The following is a 22,670-nucleotide window of genomic DNA, read 5'->3' on the forward strand; positions in this document are numbered from 1 at the left end:
TAGGCTTACTGCTCTCACAGTAAAGAATCCGTAGGCCCAATGCTGTCACAGTAAAGAATCCGTAGGCCCAATGCTGTCACAGTAAAGAATCCGTAGGCTTACTGCTCTCACAGTAAAGAATCCATAGGCCCAATGCTCTCACAGTAAAGAATCCGTAGGCTTTTCTGCTCTCACAGTAAAGAATCCGTAGGCCCAATGCTCTCACAGTAAAGAATCCGTAGGCCCAGTGCTGTCACAGTAAAGCATCTGTTGGCTTACTGCTCTCACAGTAAAGAATCCGTAGGCTTACTGCTCTCGCAGTGAGCAGTTCCTATCCAAAATCCTTCTAAAAAAAACTGCTTTTAAAAACCCTAGAGAGACTCTTCCAACTTATTTCTATTACAGATCCACTTTTCTCGTATGAGGGGTTTAAGTTTTCTTTTTTTTTTTCTCCCACCCTGAATGGCTTGAAAAATATTTGTACTTTTGAAGTAGATCTTAAAGAAAACCTTTTCCAAAATAGGACCATCCAATCAAAAAACTGCAAAGAAGCACTTCAGGGGAAAAAAAACTTTCTAAACTCTTCATGAAACTAATAACTCCCCCAAAAATGAGTTTCCTTAATTGGATTTTGCTATAAAACCCCTCCGTTTTTGAAAGTATAATAACCTGTGTATGCACCTAGCCTTAGGCTGCTCATCCCATCATAAAACAATTATCAAAAGATCGCCTCTTTCTATCTTTCGATGTGCAAGTCTGGGTCGGCCATGTTTATTTCAATGGATGGGAATAACACCCCCCCCAACAGATGCCCCTGGCAGAAATCTATTTCCTGAACAAAGATTTGACATGGTGAAATCCAAGATGCAGACGTCTTGGGGTGGTCCAACGGTCCACATGTGGCCTCTCCAAAATTGTTGGAATTGACTTACCTCTGTCTGATGTGAGTGTGGTCAGGTGTAAAGAGCAAAATTGAAAATTTACATCAGAAACCACAAAAAAACGCAAAGCATAAGAAAAGCAAGCGGGATAATTTATATTTTACACATTACGTCATCTGTATTCTGCGACAGATTGGATGAATTCCATTGTTTCGGCCTCGGCTGTCCATCGTCTTTATTTTTGCCCTGGTGAGTCCTGCAGGGCATCATGGTGAAATCATCGATTTGAGTTCCTGACGTCTGGCTGAGCACGTCGAGCATTAAATATCCTAATATTCGCACATTCATGGCCGTGTGCCGGATACTGATACGTCGTACATTTATTATGCAGGCGTTCTGACGTGCTCCCAGCCCATGGCGGACGGAGCACTAGAAGCCGTGTCGTATCGGTTATGTCTTTTACATAAATCCAATAAAATATTTAACCAGAAATACATAGTAACCTGGAAATGGAGGGATGTCCAGCGTTCCTCATATTAGCATTTTCGTTAGCTACAGTTTATGGATGAAACGTCCTCTCTATGGAATCGTGAAGTCTTCATGGCCGGAACCATTGGTGAATCCGAGCACCTTCCACCATTGTCCTTGTTTGTGCTTCAGTCTATTGGTCTGATCAACATTTGTACCTTTTTGAGAGAATACGATCCTCCCCTGTATTCTGCCCAGTAGATGCCATCCTGGTGCTTACTCCGGTACATACCTCCTCTGTACCACACTCCATTGAGATTGGCATGTGCGCAGGCGTTGTACCACCATCCTCCTTTATGGAAGTGTGCACAATTACCTGGAAATAAATGGCATTTTTTAGTGCATTTTTTTATTCTTCTTTTGGATATTTTTCTATCGTGACGTGTAAAATGTCAATTCCTGTCTCACCTGTATACATGTCTCTGTCCCTATCCAGTGTGGTAAACTGCTTGCCGTTGTGCCAGACCATGGAATCGCCAGCGTTCCCTTGATACGTTCCCAGTCGTAACCTGTAGAAGTCGGTATCTGGCTCCAGCCGGAAGCTGCTATATTCTGCGTAGACTTTTTTATTATTCCAGTCTTCCAGTTCAATCAGCAGCTTATAGTTATCTTGGTTTGTTAGGTGATAGATGTTTTCAAGCCCCAGCCAGTACTCTGAATCAATGTTTCCAAAACCTTTCTGTATAGAGAGAACATGCTGTGCGTTAGAGTGCCATACCATGCAAAAACATCATTATTCATTATTGTAATACGATTTACCCCATCTAGATCTTAAACGATTACTTGTGTTTCTAAAATCTCCAGACCATCCGATGGGAAATGGAATGGCTCACAAAATTGCTATTTTTTTATTTTTTGTTTTTACGTAAAATTACATTTTTAGCCTGTAAATCTACTCCAAAATGGTGGTCACTATGCTTCCTTTCCAGACAAATTACAGGAAGTGGGCGGGCATTTGCTTCTATAAAGAAAGTGAGGGCGGGCATTTGCCTCTATACGGGGAGTGAGGGCGGGCATTTGCCTCTATATGGGGAGTGGGGGCGGGCATTTGCCTCCATACGGGAAGTGGGGGCGGGCATTTGCCTCTATACGGGGAGTGAGGACGGGCATTTGCCTCTATATGGGGAGTGGGGGCGGGCATTTGCCTCTATACGGGGAGTGGGGGCGGGCATTTGCCTCTATACGGAAAGTGGGGGCGGGCATTTGCCTCTATACGGAAAGTGGGGGCGGGCATTTGCCTCTATACGGGAAGTGGGGGCGAACATTTGCCTCTATATGGGAAGTGGGGGCGGGCATTTTCCTCTATGCGGGAAGCGGGGGCGGGCATTTGCCTCTATGCGGGAAGCGGGGGCGGGCATTTGCCTCTAAGCTGCAAGCGGGGGCGGGCATTTGCCTCTAAGCTGCAAGCGGGGCTGGGCATTTGCCTCTGTGCGGGAAGAGGGGCTGGGCATTTGCCTCTATGCGAGAAGCGGGGCTGGGCATGTGCCTCTAAATGGGAAGTGGGGGCTGGGCATTTGCCTCTATACGGGAAGCCGATGAGGGCTGGGCATTTGCCTCTATCGGAAGCAGGGGCGGACATTTGCCTCTATATGGTAAGCGGGGGTGGGCATTTCTCCTGCTCGCCAGTCTTGACAGCTGCTTGAAGGCATAATGGAAGTGGGCTTTGTTTTGGGCGGAAAAGTCAGTGTGCAAGGCAGTGGTGCACAACATACTGGGAAATCAAGGAAGTTCCAGTGCCTATAGTACTGACAGAATGCTGATGAAGAGAAACTGCAAACCCAAAGAGAGTAGACGGCTAGTTATAGAGCAGTTAGTCTGAACATTGCCCACAAATCACAAGGGCATGTGTTCATAACATGCAATTTAACTAGAGTGGAGTGAGAGCAGTGTGGGGTCTTACTCTCACTTTGGACAGGGGGCGCTTTAACATTTCAGGACATACAAAATGAGCCGTATATGCATGTATTTTTATTTTCACATTGATTTCACCATTTTTCTGACCACTTTTGCGGCCATCTTTGTCTTTTTAGGAGTCATTGGGTGTTTTATATCATTATTGTTGACTCAGAAGTAGTTCTGAACACTGGCGGCTACTCATCAAGTTTGTTTTATTAAACATGAACTTTGTACGTATTACATTTTTCTCTACTGTTAGACTGTTAGACTTTTTTTTTTTTTTTCCCCCTTTTTTCATATGCAGGTTTTCAACAATTTATTTTTTTTATGTTTGCATAACAATTTAATAAACGACCTGCCCATTACAGCAGCTGTGCCCGGAACTTTGTACAGGTGACAAAATATCCTCACCTTATACGTGTCCCAGTTCCTGAAAAAGTTGGCTGATCCATCCGTCCGCCTCTGTATGACGGCCCACCCGCCAGGATCCAGGCTGTTCTCGCACCAGAGTTGCATGTGACTGTTGGCATTTTTGGGTTTTATCAAGTAAATTCCGCTGCTGGAGAATCCGGAGTCTTTTGCGTGCTTGCAGTCACTGAATGGACCTGGCAAAGAAAAGTCAGTGTATCACATAATGTCCTCATATAGCATGTAGTTTACCCACAAGAACACAGAATACAAACGCATGGCCATACACATAGTGAACAAGCTGGTAAAACAGTGTTCACACCACCAAGAGACTGAAACACAAAAAAAACAGTACAACAAACGTGAAAAAATACTCTGCTGTAAAAAAAATCTAACAAACAGCAAGTGCTAGTAAAAAGATAACAAAACAGGGTATTTAGTTGATACGTTTTTTTGCAAAAAATGTATACTAAGCCGCTCTACCAAACCTGCTCATATAGGTACTGTTCACATGGTCAGGTTTTAAATACATTGGTTAGGACTGGTCTGAGGGGTATACCTTGGCGTTGGTGGAGCGGCTTAGTATACATTTTTTGCAAAAAACATATCAACCAAATACTCCGTTTTGTTATCTTTTTACTAGCACTTGCTGTTTATTAGATTTTTTTTACAGCAGAGTATTTCTTTTTTCCGTTTGTTGTCCTGTGTTTCTCTGTGTTTTAAGAACGCAAAGAGTAGGGAAAAAATAATTTTCTAGATCTGTGATTGGGAGGGATGAGCTGTCACTTCTCCGTTCCTGACCACGACTGATGGGGGAAGTCTCCAATGTTGAGTTGCCAGCACTAAAAATGGGACCGCCTGTGGACATGCCATGTGTCTTAGATGGGACAACCATTCCCAGATTTTACGATGAACCTTGGAATAGATTTAGTAAATTGATTTTCACAGTATATACACCAGCTTCATCAGGTCTATGAGGTCAGTCTCGTAATTTGTTTTCAAAAGTCTTCCTGTCTGAAAATTCACGTCACCACGGCTGTATAATCTTGTTAAAAGTCAAAGTACACACACATGCCTTATCAGATCTAAAGATGGCCGTGCACATTAGATGGCTGTCAGCTGAACAACTGTTTCGGCCGACCGTAATTTCCCGGACTTGGAAAGCTTGACTCGGCTGGTGTGTGTTTTATGAGTGAGCCGCTGCCCGATTCCTCTAGCAGCCGCTCATCTCCCCATCGAATAAAAGGTTCGGCCATTGAAATTCCAATTTCTTGATCCTTCACTCCTTCAACTTCATCTGTCGGGAGACCCCCATACACCTCAAACAGTGAGCCGATAGTGTTGAAAGTGTCCGCTTCGGACAGCTTAGATCTGATGTGTACGGGGGCCCTAAGACTTATTTAATGTATGCAGGTTATAATGTGAATACTGGTGACAGATCCGCTTTAATTTTCCCTTTGATGGCAGTAAATGGAAATAGAACATTTCCTGCTATGTCTCCCAACAGATTACAGGGGGCCGAACGCCCGGATTCCCAATGATCCGCTTATTTACAAGGGATACTTGTGTCTAATAGGGATTTTCCAAATCCATTTAATACCCAGAATTGATGCGGAATTTGGAAATTGTTTCCATCTTAAGCATTGGATTCCCTGTGCTTCTAAGAATAGCCGATCATACCTGACCGCGGCGCTCAGCCCTCCCTGGGGACGAGCAGAGTTTGCTGTTGATGTATTGGAAGCTGAAATGTTCAATTTGTTGTGTAGGACATAGCGGGATCCTGCAGCGTGACTTACACCATCACAAGGAAAACACAGACTTTTGTTTGTTAGGAAGAAGTTGTGCTCTTCTTTGTCGAGCTGATTTCTTCGAGGCCCCTCAGGATCCCCCGGATGACTTTCTGCATCTAGACGTGGCATACTTCATTGCCGGGGATTAAGCTTATTTTTCCTTTTTGCTTCATTTTGTTTTGTCTTGCCCACTGTTGGAATTGTTCCTTTATTTGTAAATTACATTTTACTGCAGGGAAACAATAGTGCTAATCTTTAAAATGTTTCAAATTACTTGTGGAACTTTTCCAAAGATTAATTAGTAAAATACAGGATTTATGGAAAATTACCAGCTTGTGAGCGCTGTGCGGATTCCTACACGGCAAGTTACAGAATAAGGACGTTTCTTATTTATTGTGGTGGGGGGTTGGGCCGGCAGCGTGTGGTTTCGATTAGCTGCAGTTATTCATTGCCGTACACGCTCACCGGTAGAGAAGAGATGACCGCGGAGCAGATCTAAGTTACAGAAATCAGCTCTGGAAGCCAATCTGAGGCCACCCACTCGTTACCCTGCTTCTGACAGATCCTATCGGGGGGTAGCTGGATGTTTGGATGCCATTAATATCCTCTCGCACTATGGGGGGTGATTAATAGGCCATGGTGCTAATTTAGGGGAGTATTTGCAGCTAGGATTTACCGGTCACATTCATATGGTATTCTAATATTATCCAATGGAAAGGTTTTGTTTTTTTTCTCAGATTTTTTCCTTTGTCAGTGCGCTGCCATGTATTCAAGATTTCTGCTTCCGTATAGTGAAGAGTATCCGGTCTAAAGGACACTTTGGCCACCATCGAAGGATGGCGACCTGTAGACATATTTGAAGTATGCCCTGGGGATGTTCTCGTATCCAACAGGATGAAGCGCACGTTGTGGGCTGTGCTGCCGGAGTAAATCCTTTCTTCAACCAACAATGATGATCGGAAGGGTGAAGTGAAAATAACAGATGTTTTCACTTGATAAAGATGCAGGCAGGGGTGGAAGCGTGTTGTGGATTTTATAAAAAAAAAAAACAAAACTTATTGTTGAAAAATCGTTATCCTCCAGCAGCGCAGCCCACCTCGTGTTCCATCCTACTGGATCCAATATTTCCTGCAGGATTTATCCACCAGCCACGGAGCAGCAGCAGATGGTTTTCATGTCCATCACCAGGTGAACGTATGACCAAGCACCTGCCCAGCCTCCCTCCCTCCGGTATCTCCCTATTGTGCGCACTGTTCAGTACATGGGGATTTCTCTGGAATGTTCCCAGTACATACACCTTGACGTTAAGCCTCTGATACATACCCGCTAATTGCTTCTGTTGTTCGGCTTCATCTTAAACACATTTTGCCGAGCCGATAATTGGAAAGAAGCGTTCATTAGCTGATTGTGTGCTTGTGTAAACAGGCTGGCGATCACCTGATGAATAGGCAGAACACTCATTCATCAAGGGATGGGATCATTCATGCCGCCATTAAAATCATCCTTGTCTGCAGCACATGGTCCCATTTTGCTGAGCGCGATGATGTGCCTTGTCCACAGAACAATCATATTTACTACTGTTCTGTGCACAGAAAGGTAAGTGATTGGCGGGCCTCCTATCTAACCGCTGGGTACCCCTGACCTGGACGCCGGATCGGAGTCCTGCAAATCCATCCACTCCTCTCCAATACCAGATTCTAGTCATTTTGTGGGATTGCTTCTATTGCGGGATGTGAGGACACCGGCCAATTTTTAGTCTGTAGGATCCACAGACTTGGTGTGAATTAAATATTCCTGCTCATTTTGCCAAGTGCCTGGTCTGAGGCCAGCCGGAGCAGCAGCTACTCCTAGGTCTGTATGCTTTTCAGATGTCGCCACTATGTTCACGTCCAAACCCCATTTCCTGATGGCAGGACACCATGCAGGGACGTCGCTAAATTTAGTTGCCCCACTTTCCTTTCTTTATTCGATGCATTCCAATTCTAGATGGGAGCCCTCTCTCGTGTTCCTCTCGATTCCCATGCATTATAGCGAGGTCGCTCAGCCACATCTGGCTGTAATCTGGTGACATGTTAAACTGACGCAGCTGAGACTGCATCCTGCTAAACTGCTGCTTCCTGTCGGCCGGCTTCTGTGTCCAGCTCCTTCACAACAAAGCCACGCTGTGCTACTGACATGCAGGCTACATAATCCTTCCCCCCCCCGATGTGCTCGAGCTGGAGACTCTCCGTCACGTCCCAGACTTCCTTACTAGGACATGTTGATTAGGAAGAATGTGACATTGCTGCATAGCTGTTTATGGGTGGGAAGAATCGCTCCTAAAACTACAAGGATTGTATCTTTGGGCACTTAACCATCAGTCCAGGTTTATACAACTTTGTTGCACTGTAGTAGCCAAATGTGCAATGTCACCTGCAGCATGTCAATTATTTCAATGTTTTTCACCCATTTGCAGAAAAATTGTGGTTTTCCTGCTACATGATACATTTATACTTAGAAGTTGTCCAGTACTCAGATATCCTCTTCTGAATACCTGTATGTCCAGAGTAAAAAAAAAAAAATAAAAAAAACACTTATGCTCAACTCTGGTGCTGTTCCAGCAGTGCTGCCACTGGCTCTCCCTGGGGATTGCGTGACATTGTCATGTGATCCCCTGCTGCCAATCAGCACTGGTGTCACTCTTCTCTACTTCGGACCAATCAAGACATGTCACCTACATCAGTAAGAGAAGAACGAAGCCAGTGCGGATTGGCTGCAGGGATCACTTGACACTGTCACACGATCCCCAGGAAATCCAGTGGGGGACCGCCGGAACAGCATCAGAGTTGAGTATATGTGTTATTTTACTGTGGGACGGAAACGTAACGATGCAGAAGGGATTGTCTGAATAGTGGACAACCTCTTTAATGTGGGCACATTATCCCCGTTAAATTAATAGTCTTATCTTTATAGATGGAAGTTGTTGGATAGTTGCAAATTAAGCAGTATATTGCCAGCCAGTCTTGAGATATTACCATTTATTTATTTTGTTTACATCTGACTGCCTAGTAGACTGACCACCACTGCTGATCTAGCTTGTAAGCACTGAGCTGAAGCTGGCTAGTAGTGGTGAGAGAGTATGCTCGTTGCCCGGGTGGACTCAGAGTATTTGGAAGTGCTCGGAGATATAATTTGTTTCTGCAGCTGCATGATTTGCAGCTACTTGATGGCCTGAATACATGTGGGGAATGCCTGTTTGCTAGGGAATCCTCACATGTATTCAGGCTGTCCAGCAGCCACAAATCATGCAGCTGCGTTAACAGAAACTAAATCTCCGAGCACATCCAAATACTCGGAGATCACCCCGAGCATGCTCACTCATCACTACTGGCTAGCCATCCTGACCAGCTTCAAAATAGTGCTTACAAGTTCATTAGAAAAGAACTTGTAAGCACTGTGCATGTTCTGCTGTGTAGCAGCGGTGGTCGGTCTCCAAGGCAACGAACTGTAAACAAGTGTTAAAATCTCAAGAACAGCTGAAAATTTTAAAAAGCAGTAAATTGCAATATTCCTTGTATTCACAAGCACTATCCGACATTACCTACTAACAAAGATGAATTGAGAATACCCCTTTGAGTAATCCATGCTGCCTGAACCAGAGATCGGTTCAAACATCTACAGTTGTGCTCAAAAGTTTACATACCCCGGCAGAATTTTTGCTTTCTTGTCCTTTTTTCAGAGAATATGAATAACACCAAAACTTTTTCTCCGCTCATGGTTAGTGGTTGGGTGAAGCAATTTATTGTCAAACTACTGTGTTTTTCTCTTTTTAAATCATAATGACAACCCAAAACATACAAATGACCCTGATCAAAAGTTCACATACCCCATTTCTTAATACAGAGTATTGCCCCCAGTAACATCAATGACAGCTTGAAGTTTTTTGTGGTAGTTGTGGATGAGTTGGTAAAGCTGCACACTCTTCTTGGCAAAAACCCTCCAGTTCCTGTAAATTCTTGGGCTGTCTAGCATGAACTGTGCACTTGAGATCTCCCCAGAGTGGCTCAATGATATTGACGTCAGGAGACTGAGATGGCCACTCCAGAACCTTCACTTCAACAACCTTTTCCTGTAGATCTGTTGACAATTCTTTTGCTTTCCCTATGACTCACAATCCAGAAACGTTAGTGGCTGGATGAAAGATGCAAGAGTCTGTCTGGATCCCAGATACTCACTCAGCTTTTATGCACACACACTGATTACAAGCAAACAGGTCACAGGTGAGGATGTTACCCTTAGGAGCCATTCAAACCCATGTGTGTCAACTTCTGTGCATGTTATCAGACCAAAATCACCAGGGTATGTGAACCTTTGATCAGGGTCATTTGGATGTTTTGGGTTGTCATTATGATTTAAAAAGAGAAAACACAGTAGTTTGAGAATAAATTACTTCACCCAACCACTAAGTACGAGTGGAGAAAAAGTTTTGGGGTTATCATTCATATTCTCTGAAAAAAGGCTAAGAAAGCAAAAATTCTGCCGGAGTATGTAAACTTTTGAGCACAACTGTAGCTAGCGCTAGGAAACTTGGGCATTTATGTGCCTCTTTGCACGTGTATTTTTCTAAATTGAACAGGGAAAAGCCAGAGGGGACCTGCCCAAATGACAGTCCTTCCCGTTACCACTCCCTTTTTTAACTTATTTTTTTTTCTTTTATTTTCTGAACTGCAACATCATTAGTCAAAAATTGAATGCACTACAACTAATTTCGGGGAGTTGGCAAAACTTTTGCAGCTTTTTTTTCCCCATAAAAATTAAATGTTCTTATAATAAGGTTTATAACATAAAAATATTATTATTATATGCCCCCATTAAATGCTACCGCACATTTCATTACTTAGTAAAGGTCATGCGAATCTCCCTTTTCCTTACAGGTGCATAAGCTTGTTGTATTGCAGGGTATTAGGAATGTCCCTAGTAATTGTACGCCAGAAAAAAGACATTTTGTAAATATTTTCTTAGAAATATTTTCCACCGTGGAGAAACTTTGTGAGACCAATTTCCTGCTTTACCAGGATTTATCATTCTCTAGTTGTTTTCCTTGGACTGGATACAGCGTGCAACGTGACCTAATATTCTGCAGAAAAGCTGCGGCCTCAGCGTTGTCAAATCTTCATATGTCTTCAGTGCCGGAATGTTTATTATACCTGTCAAAACTGTTGACTTTATTTTTCTATTGTGGATATTGTAGCCATAGTTTCTTTTTTTTATTTGAAGATATTGATCATTTTTACTATTTGGTTACATACATAATTTGGCTTTGTTTCCCTGAACACTCAACTTTGAAGTCTCCAGTCATAGGTCAGCTGAGAGGAGTTGAGAAAAAGACAGATAAAGAGTTACCCACTTCCCGTCAGTCCGTCACCCAGTCAGTCCGTCATTTTGGGATGATTGACGGATTCTCAGAACTCATTTTGTGCTGCAAAATAGAACCGTGCAGAGGCGGTAGAGAGGAATTGGTGCAAAACTTTTAAATGAATTCTAATTGCAAAAAATTATTTATTAGCCTGAAATGCACGCATTTAAATAAAATAATGAAAAAGAAATTGTCCCCAAAGGTTGGAAATTTTCGACTTCAACTTTCTACAAGCCATTAACATTCCTTTATTAAAAATTGTAAAATCAGCTGGAAATCGTCCAGCGCGGCGATCAGATCACTGTGGCTGCAGCACATCCCTTGGCTCAGCCGCTCTGTGATGTAGACTGTACGAGCTGCTGAGCCCGATGATTGGCGGCAACGATGTTGGCGCATCATCACCTGTGCAGACGGTAAAGAATGAGCGGAACAGCAGTGCTCCGCCCCAGGGAAGAGTGAACACCCGCTGATTTTATTACTTTTAACAAAGGATGACCTGCAGAAAGGTTAAGGCGAAATACAAAACCAGGTATCCAAATCCTTTGGTTAATGTGTTCTGTGATCTCTAAGTTCTGCTCATCGCCTTTGTCTTAAAACTATTGCGGTACATATTACACTTATTGTGGACAGAGAAGTCTCGTTACATTGAAACATTGCATTTATTGCTTTACAATAAGAATTTTTTGCCCACCTTTTTTCCCCCCTTCCCCCGCTAATATTTTGCTTACCTTCATTGATGACCGTAACTGGCGGTACCCGGAAGGGGCTGACGGTGGGTGCTGGTGCTTGTGGCGGCTGTCTGCTATCTCTGACCTTGGGGTATCCCGTGTCTCTCTGGATCTCATTACTACCTCCTAATCCAGGGGTGTACTGCTGGCTGTTTGGGATGTGTTGAGGCACCACTTGTACCAATGGTGGCGAGCCATGGGGGTCCCTTCTGGAGAAAACTCTCAGGCACTGTTCTTCCAGCAATGAGATATCGGCAGACTGGTTATTGACCAGATCTACCAGTGAGGCATATCGGATTTCCAATTCTTTGTAGCGCGTGGCGGCTTTAAGCATTTCCGCCGTTACATTAAGGATTTTGTTTTCCAGATGAGATATTTCCAGAGAGTTATCCCTCTTCCGAATGATCTCGTGTAGAAGCTGCATGTAGAGCTGCGTTACCCTGGAGTTCATATTGCGGCTCTCCTTTCTCAGTAACTTCACCTCGTTAACAACATTCCCGTCCACATCTACCACCACTTGTAACAGTTCCAGTTCTCTCCTTTGCTTAGACAAAGCGTCTTTTAGATTTTCCAAATCCATTCTTGTCACCTGGTCTTTGTTTGGGCCAGGCCCTTTGGTGTTGACACATATAGGTCCCGTGATTCTCTGCTGGGGCACCATGAACGTGTAACCACACCGTTTACCGTCGTCTGCATCTGTACTGTCCACAGAACGGGTAACCCTTTTTGAAGATGCTTTCCGACTATGAAAGTCAATGTTCGTGCCATGACAAGAAGGTACCACCAAATAGATCAACATCCCTAAGGTCCAGAAGAGTTTTTCCATCTTATCCAAGGATAAAGGTTTTGTCCAAAAAGCTAAAATAAAAAAAGAAAGGTAAAAGTTACTTATTTTGGCCGCAGTAAACTCCACTTGCGTTTGTGTAATGTTGGACTTTTCACTAGAATGCCTTCAAGTAAAATTTACGATCTGCTGTTAAACTTTATTACTTATAAAAACTCAAGAGAATTTCATAGTTGAGGAAGGTTTTACAATTTCATGTTATATATTTCATGTTACAGGCTTCTACCACCAGGGATAACGTTTCAGTCTGCTTCCTAAAGTTGTCTGAAAACTAACTAAAAGTCCACATAAAAAGCTTTGTTATTTAAGGGTAAATACATAGCCAGTAGGAATGTAAATATGTGAATATTATGATCATTTCTCACTCTTGATTTAAAAATAATCCAACCGTAGGATCAACCCTGAGAATACAGGTCTTAGAAAAGTAAATTTATTGACACCTTTATATCTTCTATCTGTTGTTGCATTCCAGATTTTGCATCATATGCAAATGTGAGGTTTAGTGCTCTGGACTTAACAAAGTACTTCAAAGAGCTTCTTCCTCCTGAGGTTGTTTCTCCGGCCAGCTTTTCTAGCTTGATAGCCGGTTGTCTGATTTCGCAGCCTGGTTCTTGATGTCACACAGCGCGCCAAGGAGACAACCTTTTGGAGGCAGAGACTCAAAGTGCTCTGTCATACACTTAATGCCTCATTTACATATGAAAGGGAACACTAATTCCTCGTGAATGCAGCAACAGATCAACCATATAAAGGTGCCAAAGGATTTACATTTTGAAGACCTGCATGTCTTCAGAGGTTGATCTTACTGACATATTCCCTATAAAAATTAATCTGTCTACATATACAGCTGCTAGGCAAACCTATGTATTTCCATAAGTACAGACTACAAATACATTGCCCTCTGTGTTTTCTATTAGTATAGTATGGTTTTACTTCATTTCATCTGCTACCTCTTCTTAACCCCTGCACCAAAAAGTCTCCCACCAGAATGGATAGGCAAAGGAATATATGGTTTAAAAATACATTTTATTAATCTTTTAAATTAAGTACAAAAAGTATTTCCAATAATAATGATACCTCAAGCCAAAACAGATCAAGCTAGATTCCTAACTAGATACAAGCATACCACAGAAGCTAAACAATATTGAGATCTAAAAACAATCTTTATATAGACTTCCTTTCATTTACAAAATATAATTAAGGTGTCACATAACTCTTGACATACCACAGGCAATGTGCAATTAACGCTAATTCAAAGTGCCTGTAAACATTACCATAGATGTTGAGCTAAAGGATCAACCTTAAATAGATCAAAATAAAGTGCTTTAGTGCATATACATATTGCTAGCTAATGTGATCAAAAAATAAAATGCTTGCCTAGAATAATTACCTTAGTAGGGGAACTGCACAAGACCTGCCACCCACCCCAAAGTACATTTCGATAGATTCCGTGGGTGGCAGGTCTTGTGCGGTTCCCCTACTAAGGTAATTATTCTAGGCAAGCATTTTATTTTTTGATCACATTAGCTAGCAATATGTATATGCACTAAAGCACTTTATTTTTTTGAGCAGTGTAGAACAAAATAAAGGGAACACTTAAACAGCAGAATATAACTCCAAGTAAATCAAACTTCTGTGAAATCACACTGTCCACTTAGGAAGCAACACTGATTGACAATCAATTTCACATGCTGTTGTGTAAATGGAATAGACAACAGATGGAAATTATTGGCAATTATCAAGACACCCTCAATAAAGGAGTGGTTCTGCAGGTGGGGACCACAGAACACATCTCAGTACCAATGCTTTCTGGCTGATGTTTTGGTCACTTTTGGATGTTGATTGCGCTTTCACACTCATGGTAGCAGGAGACTGACTCTACAACCCACACAAGTGGCTCAGGTAGTGCGGCTCATCCAGGTTGGCACATCAATGCGAGCTGTGGCAAGAAGGTTTGCTGTGTCTGTCAGCGTAGTGTCCAGAGGCTGGAGTCGCTACCAGGAGACAGGCCAGTACACAAGGAGACGTGGAGGGGGCCGTAGTAGGGCAACAACTGCAGCATGACCGCTACCTCAGCCTTTATGCATTGAGGAACAGGAGGAGCACTGCCAGAGCCCTGCAAAATTACCTCCAGCAGGCCACAAATGTGCATGTGTCTGCACAAATGGTTAGAAACCGACTCCATGAGGATGGTCGGAGTGCCCGACGTCCACAGATGGGGGTTGTGCTCACAGTCCAACACCGTGTGGCCCTCCAAAGAAATGCCACCCCACACCATTACTAACCCACTGCCAAACCGGTCATGCTGAAGGATGTTGCAGGCAGCAGATAGCTCTCCCCGGTGTCTCCAGACTCTGTCACGCCTGTCACATGTGCTCAGTGTGAACCTGCTTTCATCTGTGAAGAGCACAGGGCGCCAGTGGTGAATTTGCCAATCCTGGTGTTCTGTGGCAAATGCCAAGCGTCCTGCATGGTGTTGGGCTGTGAGCACAACCCCCCATCTATGAACGTTGGGCACTCAGACCATTCTCATGGAGTCGATTTCTAACTGTTTGTGCAGACACATGCTCATTTGTGGCCTGCTGGAGGTCATTTTGAAGAGCTCTGGCAGTGATCCTCCTGTTCCTCCTTGCGCAAAGGCTGAGGTAGTGGTCCTGCTGCTGGGTTGATGCCCTGCTACGGCCCCCTCCACGTCTCCTGGTAGCTCCTCTGGACACTACGAATCTAGCTTGATCGGTTTTGGCTAGAGGCATCATTATTATTGGAAATACTTTTTTGTACTGTAATAAATTTATAAGATTAAGGCTATGTGCACACGTAGTGTTTTAAAACGCTTACTAAAAACCGGACTCCTTCCCAGAAATCGCGCGGTTTTTTCCGCGCGATTTCACCGCGATTATGATCGCGATTTTGCCACGATTTTCGCGTGCGATATTCAAGCACTTTCCAAGCGATTTGAAGCATCGCTTGGAAAGTGATTGACAGGTTGGTCACACTCGTCAAACATAGTGTTTGACAAGTGTGACCAGGTTTTTACTATTGAGGCCTATTTACCTATGTGGCATCAATAGTAAAAGATAGGATGTTAAAATGCTAAAAAAAAATAAAAAAATCGGTGTATATTTACCTTCCGGCGTCCCGCGCTGCATTCCCGGGCCTCAGCGTTCCCAGTAATGCCTTGTGAGACCTGTGATGACGTTGGTCTCGCGTTGCTATAGCGATCTCGCGAGACCGCTAGTCACGCGAGACTACGTCATTATAGGGCCTTGCCGCAAGGCATTACTGGGAACGCTTAGGCTGGGAATGCAGCGCGGGACGCCGGAAGGTAAATATACACCGATTTTTTTATTATTTTTTTTACAGGGGTATGGTGCCCAGGGCCTGGAGGACAGTCTCCTCTCCTCCACACCGTGGGCACCAACCGCACATGAGACGCTTAACTTCCCGCATGGTGGGCATAGCCACATGCGGGAAGTAAGCGATTCTCATGCATTCCCATGGGTGCGGAATCGCGGCAATTCTTTGCGATTCCGCACAAAGAATGACCATGCTGCGATTTTTTTCCGCGATGCGATTCCGCCGCGGAAAAAAGCGCAGCATTAGCACAGCATGTGCGGAATGCCATAGGAATGCATGGGGGGCGTTCTGTACACGATTTTTAAGCGTTTTCGCGCCGAAAATCGCGGCAAAAACGCTTAAAAATCACTACGTGTGCACACAGCCTAATAGTGTATTTTTAAACCATACATTCCTTTGCCTATCCATTCTGGTGGGAGTCTTTTTGCTGCATGTTTTAAGTTGAATGGGTTTGTATATATGTTAATGGACTATAATGTATACCTCTTCTTAACCCCGTATCAGTTTGATGAAAAAAAAAATAAAAGTAATCCTCACCAATCCCTTCAGCTCTTATTCCTGCTTGGTCCCATCTTGGCACACTGTATATTTCGGAAAATGCCCATTGGGCCAACCACTCGGTTGGATGTGACAAGACGGGACCAGGAAGAAGTAATCACCCGGGTCAGCTGAGTATTATACATTTTCCAGCTTTGTTTGTTGGGTCTGATGGCTACTCTTCTCAACGCCCCCATAAACTTACTCGCTGAGCCATTAATAGATGGGAACCTCCGTATACATTAGATATGTCGTGCCAAAATTGACCGTTCTGGCCACTATATCCAGCACCTATATCGGGCAGCATTTGCACTCTCTGGCTGTAACCGTGCCCCCTCGTCCCAGAATTTTAGCTGTAAAATCACGCGGCCATTGGGCACTGCATATGGGTGCGATTACAGCTGCGTACAGAAGCCCGGCCGTATTTACACAATTGATTGAACTGATGTGTTTGATAACTTGAGTTAATTGACTCTGATTATACAGAACGATATGTAATTCTAGGATATCTGTCTGGATGTGGTTACATGGCCGCTTCTACTGCTGCCAAGATCACATTTATGCTCGTGTTGCACCGACGGTCGGTCTGGAGCCGGTCAGTCATCCGATGCTTTCCTAAAAAAAATTTCTTATTTATGGCTCTTGATAAAAACATCACTTTATTTCTTTTAGGGCACTTGTGGTCAGATAGAAGCTGAGGGTTTTTTTTTTTCCGCTCATATCTTTATTTGAGATTTTCCCGTTTTTGGGGTTTTGAGGAATAACTTTTTAAGAAATCGTCTTGGCAGGGAACACTATGATTTTTTTTTTTTTTTTTTTTCACAGTTGCAAACATCTGTGCGACTCCTCTGTACTCCAGCTCCGCATTGTGATCACTTCTGATTCCTGTAGCACTAATTGCTTGTGATGTTTGGCCGGTGATCTAACCATGGACATGGGTGGGCAGCCTGCGCCCTCCGCTCTGCCAGCGTCTTCTCCTGCTCAAACACTGTCGAGTATTAAGTCATCCGTTCCCAGGTTATTCCACAAACAGGACTGCGCTCTGCAGCTATAGCCGTCCAAGAAGACAGTCTGCTATAAAAATAACAATCCGTTTCATTGTGCTGTGTACGCTCTGCACAAGGCATGCGTCTTTATGGCACAGATTTGGGTTTAATTCTACTATATTGTGCTTAAAAGGGGGAATATTCATCTTGCAACGTGATTCTACATTACTAGGATGTGCTGTCACTTTATTATTAGGGCAGGTCTGACCTCTGGGTCCACCACAGAATTTATGAACAAAGGGACGCAACTAGAGTTCAGCAAAATTTGGTTCCAATTATGATCGGCGGCAAATATCGTTTTTGCAATATTCTCCGAACACAGTTGAACATCATTGGAGTCAATGGGAGTAGAAATGAATGAATATTTTCGGAACTGATCATCAAACATAAATTCAGCACCAATATGGCACCCATATAGCAAATTCAGATTTGGCGACTGATTCCGAACATATTCGGTCAACCTAGATGCAACGCTGGCTCTGTATCCTTCATAGACGCTGTGCTCCGGTCCTGATTTTTGCAGAGAGCTCCCACCCTCATTCTGGTGCCAATATGCCGGGAAATACAATGAAGAATGGGCATAGATAAACTGCGTCCCTTTGAAGGCACATCATCAGGATACAGAAAACACTCCACAAGATAGCGACACCTCTTTAGGCAAGCGATTGTAATGGCCACGTTGTTTGGGGGGTAAAAAGTTATTGTTTAACAAACAATTAAAAAAACACATGCATCGCCCATTTTTCCACCCGCTATGTTTTGGCGTTAGGGGTTGTCTGTAGCGAAACAGTGGGACCGATCTGTAGGATCAGTCATCAATATGAGATCAGTGGGGGTCGGTGAGAAGTTCCATTTGCTTACTGATGACCTATTATATGGGTAGGCCATTGTCATGGAATATCCCACTTAAGCTATTGTCTAATGTTGAGGACAGATGAGTCTTGAGAGACAGTCTGTGTATAGCAAGCACTCGAGAATAGCCCTTCTATATATTGTACTGGTTGGGGGGGGGGGGGGGCTCCTATGAAATGTCCACCTCCATCATCAATGATGATCTGGTCCTGCTCGTCATAAGTCAGTAGTGTCTATGTGGATAATGGAAATGTCCTAACCATCACAAGATCACGCGAGGATCCATTCATCTAAAGTTGGTGATCTTCTATATGACGCGTGTCTCATTATGCGTAGCCTCTATTCTATACTGCACTTTGGGGGGTCTACAGACCCTATAGTCTATCTGCTTTTCTTTTCTAAACCTTCTTTGCTTTCTCCCTTCCCTCGCCTTACTCCATGTTTGGCAGGGCCATACACATGCAGGGTATATTTAGGCCTGTGCATACTTTGTCTTTAGTTAGCACTTCCCAACTCCATGATTGTAGACCCCACATGAGACCCCCACCTTGGAGCTAGTAATAGAAAGTCATTCTCTTATGGACTCCATTAATTTCATAGAAAGTGCAATTTAGTAATATTAGCCAAAGTATGGAAAATATAAAAAAAAAATAAATAAACTGTATGTTACCATTGCACTCAGATCTCTGTATCTTGGTTTTGGCCATGTCCCTTTTCTACCGTAGAAACCGTCCCGTTCCTATTTTCCCAGTATGTGATAATCCACAGTCTGTGCGTTTTTGACATGTTAGTACTTTCCTTCCCATTTCTTTGCATTGTGAGCACATAGTAAAACTGATTTATTTGTAGCTCTCTACATGCATGTTATAGAAGAAGCTCGATTGTGGCCACGAGTCTTTGATGTGAGCCCAGATCAGCATCTGCTTCTGTAATCTCCCTCGGCCATCACGGTCAAGGCTCCTCCGCCAGCCCCTCCACCCATTAATATAACTTCTTAGCCCACTTCCATTCCTGCAGATGCGGAAAGTATAAGATACGCATGAACACCGGTGACAATCCCTTCATTTTGCTCAATGCTCATTTAAAAGGAGCGCCGTAATCATTCCCATATGGTATAAGCCGGTTCCTGGATGGAGGTACTCTACGAGCTTTTGTATTCGGGAGGAATAGTCTTTTGTAGCCTTTCATACCGGTGTCATGTCTACTCGCGTTAATTCTGGTATTTTAACCCCTGCACTTGATTTTCTTGGTCATAGGTGCCCATCATGGTGTGCAGCACACAATGAACAGTGGATGCTGACAAGTAATGATTGATGGTTTTTTTTCCAATTTTTGCAAAAATTCATCAGTTTTGCAAAAATCTGAATGTAACTCCACCTTTAGCGTTCCAATACGTGGTTAAATATAGGTCAGACTTTAGCCATCGGTGCTATATAGTCAGTTTTCGGAATGACTCGTCTAATTTAGCAATTACCTGTATATTATTTTTAATGGGAAATTCTCAATGTGACATGATAACGTGGTGACCATGAAACCTAAAGTCCAGCTGTTCAGGAGCGTGAGACCAGGCTCATCCAGGCCGGTTTATCTGGTGGTATGGATCAAAGGGAATTTGCATGTAGAAATATAGCACAATTTAGTTATATTTCCCCTTGTAAGTGAATAGTGGGTGTAATAAGCCAATAAGGCTCAATGCATCTTATATCTGTGTTTTATGTTTGGCTCATGATTGCAAAGGAGAATTCTAAAACTGTAGATACAACTCCTTCATTCTAGACCCCAATGACCTTTCCTTGCCATTTTTATCATTGCTTAAGTTTTAGATTATTTTATTTTGTGGGGGGCATTTTTTCCATTTCGCATGACGACTTCTCCATGTTGTAATGCGTCTGTCTGACGTTGTAACCCAACGTGGGTGACAAAGATGAGGCCCAATCTCTTTCTCTGGCCCGAACAGAAGCTCAATGTTGTGTGAATCCAGGGGGGGGAAACCAGAATAAGTAGAACTGTTACATTCGACGACCAGTTATAAAGAATTCCAAGGTTTTATCACCTCTTACATCAGAGGAGTATACAGATGAGGTTTCTTCACGCCTCTTGTCAATCACGATCTGTAACCTTTCCTACGGTTCGGAGGAAGTTATTGCACCACAGATGTTCATACATATTCCTAGGATCGTTATCTTTATGCATTTGTTCATATTTATTGGTTTTGAAAGGTGGGAAAAAAAGGCTAAGTGATCTCATGGAAGTAGTAATGTCACAACTTCCTAAGCCAAGAATCCCCAATCCCCCCCCCCCCCCCCAAAAAAAAAAAAATAATAATAATCCAAACAGAGATGATGGGCCTTGGAGGGCCCACAACATCTGTAACACATAGAAAGCTGTCTTATTGAGAGCCAATAATGCTAAACCTGTATATTACAATTTAGAGCGGATCCAAGGTGGTTGGAACGGTCCAGCTTATGTAGACCTGCTCGTACTTACCAGCAGGGCTGTGGAGTCGGTAAGCCAAACCTGCGACTCCGACTCCTCAATTTCCCTTACACCGACTCCGACTCCACGACTCCGACTCCCACATATATTGCTTATATTTAAGTGAAAAATGTATTGTAGTACAATGTGAACCTCAGACATTTAATCATTTTTATGATCCAATAATCAAGATATTTAGATAGAACAGAATATATATTGGTGTACTACCCGGTTTTCATTCTTTTTGGTACAGATACGATATGGATAGACAGATATGGATAAATGGATATATAGATAGAGCAGATTTCTAAACTGCTTTTGCTATTGAAAACATTATCTATGAGCTCAAAAACCTTTCAGGTGATGCGGTTTTTTAAAAAGATGATCAGCTTTTGCAGCTGAAAAACGTATCCTCAAAAAACACAGGAAAAACGCTGTGTGTGAATGTAGCCTTAGATCAGGAATAGAACAGCCATTTATAGGACATTTCATAACTTTCCCAAACTCCTATGAAAAAATAGTCAGCACATCCTGCATTGAATTACTGTACCCAATTTATTATATATTTTAGGAGTCGGAGTCAGTCCATTTTATACCGACTCCAACTCCACCAAAATGAGCTCCGACTCCGACTCCACGACTCCGACTCCACAGCCCTGCTTACCAGCATGTCATTCACGGACTTGTAGTCCACAAGAGCCGCGGAGGCAGCTAAAGGGAACCTAGATATGTTGCGCTAAATGAGCTTCCAGAATCCGAGTTAACCCCAATATGGATTTTGTCAAGTTTATAGTTCTAGAACGTCAGTTTAAAGGGTCCTTAGACTTGTAATTTACAACATGATGATGATTTGGTGATGGCTAACCACATCCATGCCCAAACTGACCATACGTTTTTTGGTAAAGTCTTAGATGGTATCCGAAGGTCTGTATTTTTTTTTACTCCTGACTTTCTGTACTAACTCCTACAGCCCCTGCATTGTCAGGGAAGGGGTTAACTGCTTCCAGATGTGCCTGTGTGCTGAAAATCCAAGACCCGTTCTCAAGGAACCTTCTTTTTCCCTCATTTAAACATTTTAAGTGTTGTAAAAACAAGAGGACGGTTGTGTAAAACCAACCTTTTCGCAGCCGGCCGAGATCTGCTTCACCTCTCCTTCCTGCACGGTGTAGACAAGGGGAGCCGATGGCGACTTTATCCGAATACTTCAGAAGCCTGCTTCATTTCTTTCCTTCTGTGAGTCAAGGATGGGAGTGAAGTGCGCCTGGTCTCACTCCAGTAAAGTCCTGGCTGAAAGTGATCTGTGCACATCCTTGCAACCGGAGTGTTGGTGTCGGGAAGGAGGGATTCCTTAAGTGTCTTTGGCTTTGGTAACTGAGCCAGCTGGCAATCCTCGCGTCCTCAGCACAGCCGACAAGTAAAGACCCATTTCGGTGCACGTTTATCCCTTTATTAGGCAAAATTGATAACTTAAGTGTTCATCCCTTCTAAAATGACCAGAGCTAAGGGACCTTTGACTCCTACAGTGGAGTTGTGGTCTTCAGGAGAAGACCCTAGATGATGATGATGATGGACTGGCGCATTAAAGTTTTTTGCTAATATTGATCTTTGCATTATGCATCCTGTAGTTCGGGAATGCTCTTTCAACCTCCATATCTTCAATGACTTAATGTCTGTATTGATGGCTCCTTCTAGGGATTGCAGCCTCCTTTTTAACGGTCATCGAATAGGAAAACTGCACAACCGTATTTCATCCATTGCCGTTCTCACCTAGACCCATGATTGCAGTAACAAATGTTACATTCCCTTTTTTTTTCTATATATAATATATATTTTGTGGTGTGAAATGTGACAATCCATTATTTATCCCATAGGGCAGCATTGCGTTCTCCTCCTGAAAGCTTCTTATGGTCCTGCCGGCTCTCATTTCCAGGAGCTCAGCACATGTGGCTATAGT

General features: G+C 43.2%; 2 protein-coding genes across 10 annotated transcripts in view; one reads left to right on the forward strand and one right to left on the reverse strand.

Moving 5' to 3' along the window:
* Positions 1–22,670, forward strand: part of RALGPS2 (Ral GEF with PH domain and SH3 binding motif 2) — a 177,026-nt gene that overhangs the window by 112,121 nt on the left and 42,235 nt on the right. The gene's annotated exons all lie outside the window — the stretch shown is intronic.
* On the reverse strand, positions 992–22,078 carry ANGPTL1 (angiopoietin like 1). The gene is made up of 5 exons (XM_073571301.1): positions 21,834–22,078; positions 11,606–12,463; positions 3,696–3,889; positions 1,797–2,067; positions 992–1,704 (listed from the first exon to the last, which is right to left on the reverse strand). The coding sequence occupies exons 2-5, from the start codon at positions 12,429–12,431 to the stop codon at positions 1,517–1,519; spliced, it is 1,479 nt and encodes a 492-aa protein (XP_073427402.1). The 5' UTR covers positions 12,432–12,463; positions 21,834–22,078; the 3' UTR covers positions 992–1,516.

Source organism: Dendrobates tinctorius, unplaced genomic scaffold (assembly GCF_039654945.1).
Source record: "Dendrobates tinctorius isolate UK_male_01 unplaced genomic scaffold, ASM3965494v1 ptg000029l, whole genome shotgun sequence".
Taxonomy (NCBI): domain Eukaryota; kingdom Metazoa; phylum Chordata; class Amphibia; order Anura; family Dendrobatidae; genus Dendrobates; species Dendrobates tinctorius.

Bases quoted from the DNA above. Each gene is read 5' to 3' on its own strand.
- ANGPTL1 (XM_073571301.1), bottom strand. From the start codon at position 12,431: ATGGAAAAACTCTTCTGGACCTTAGGGATGTTGATCTATTTGGTGGTA. The intron at 3,890-11,605 runs GTAAGCAAAATA...TTTCTTTGCCAG, and splicing joins AGTTACGGTCATCAATGAAG to GTCCATTCAGTGACTGCAAG. The intron at 2,068-3,695 runs GTGAGGATATTT...CTCTCTATACAG, and splicing joins GGAACTGGGACACGTATAAG to AAAGGTTTTGGAAACATTGA.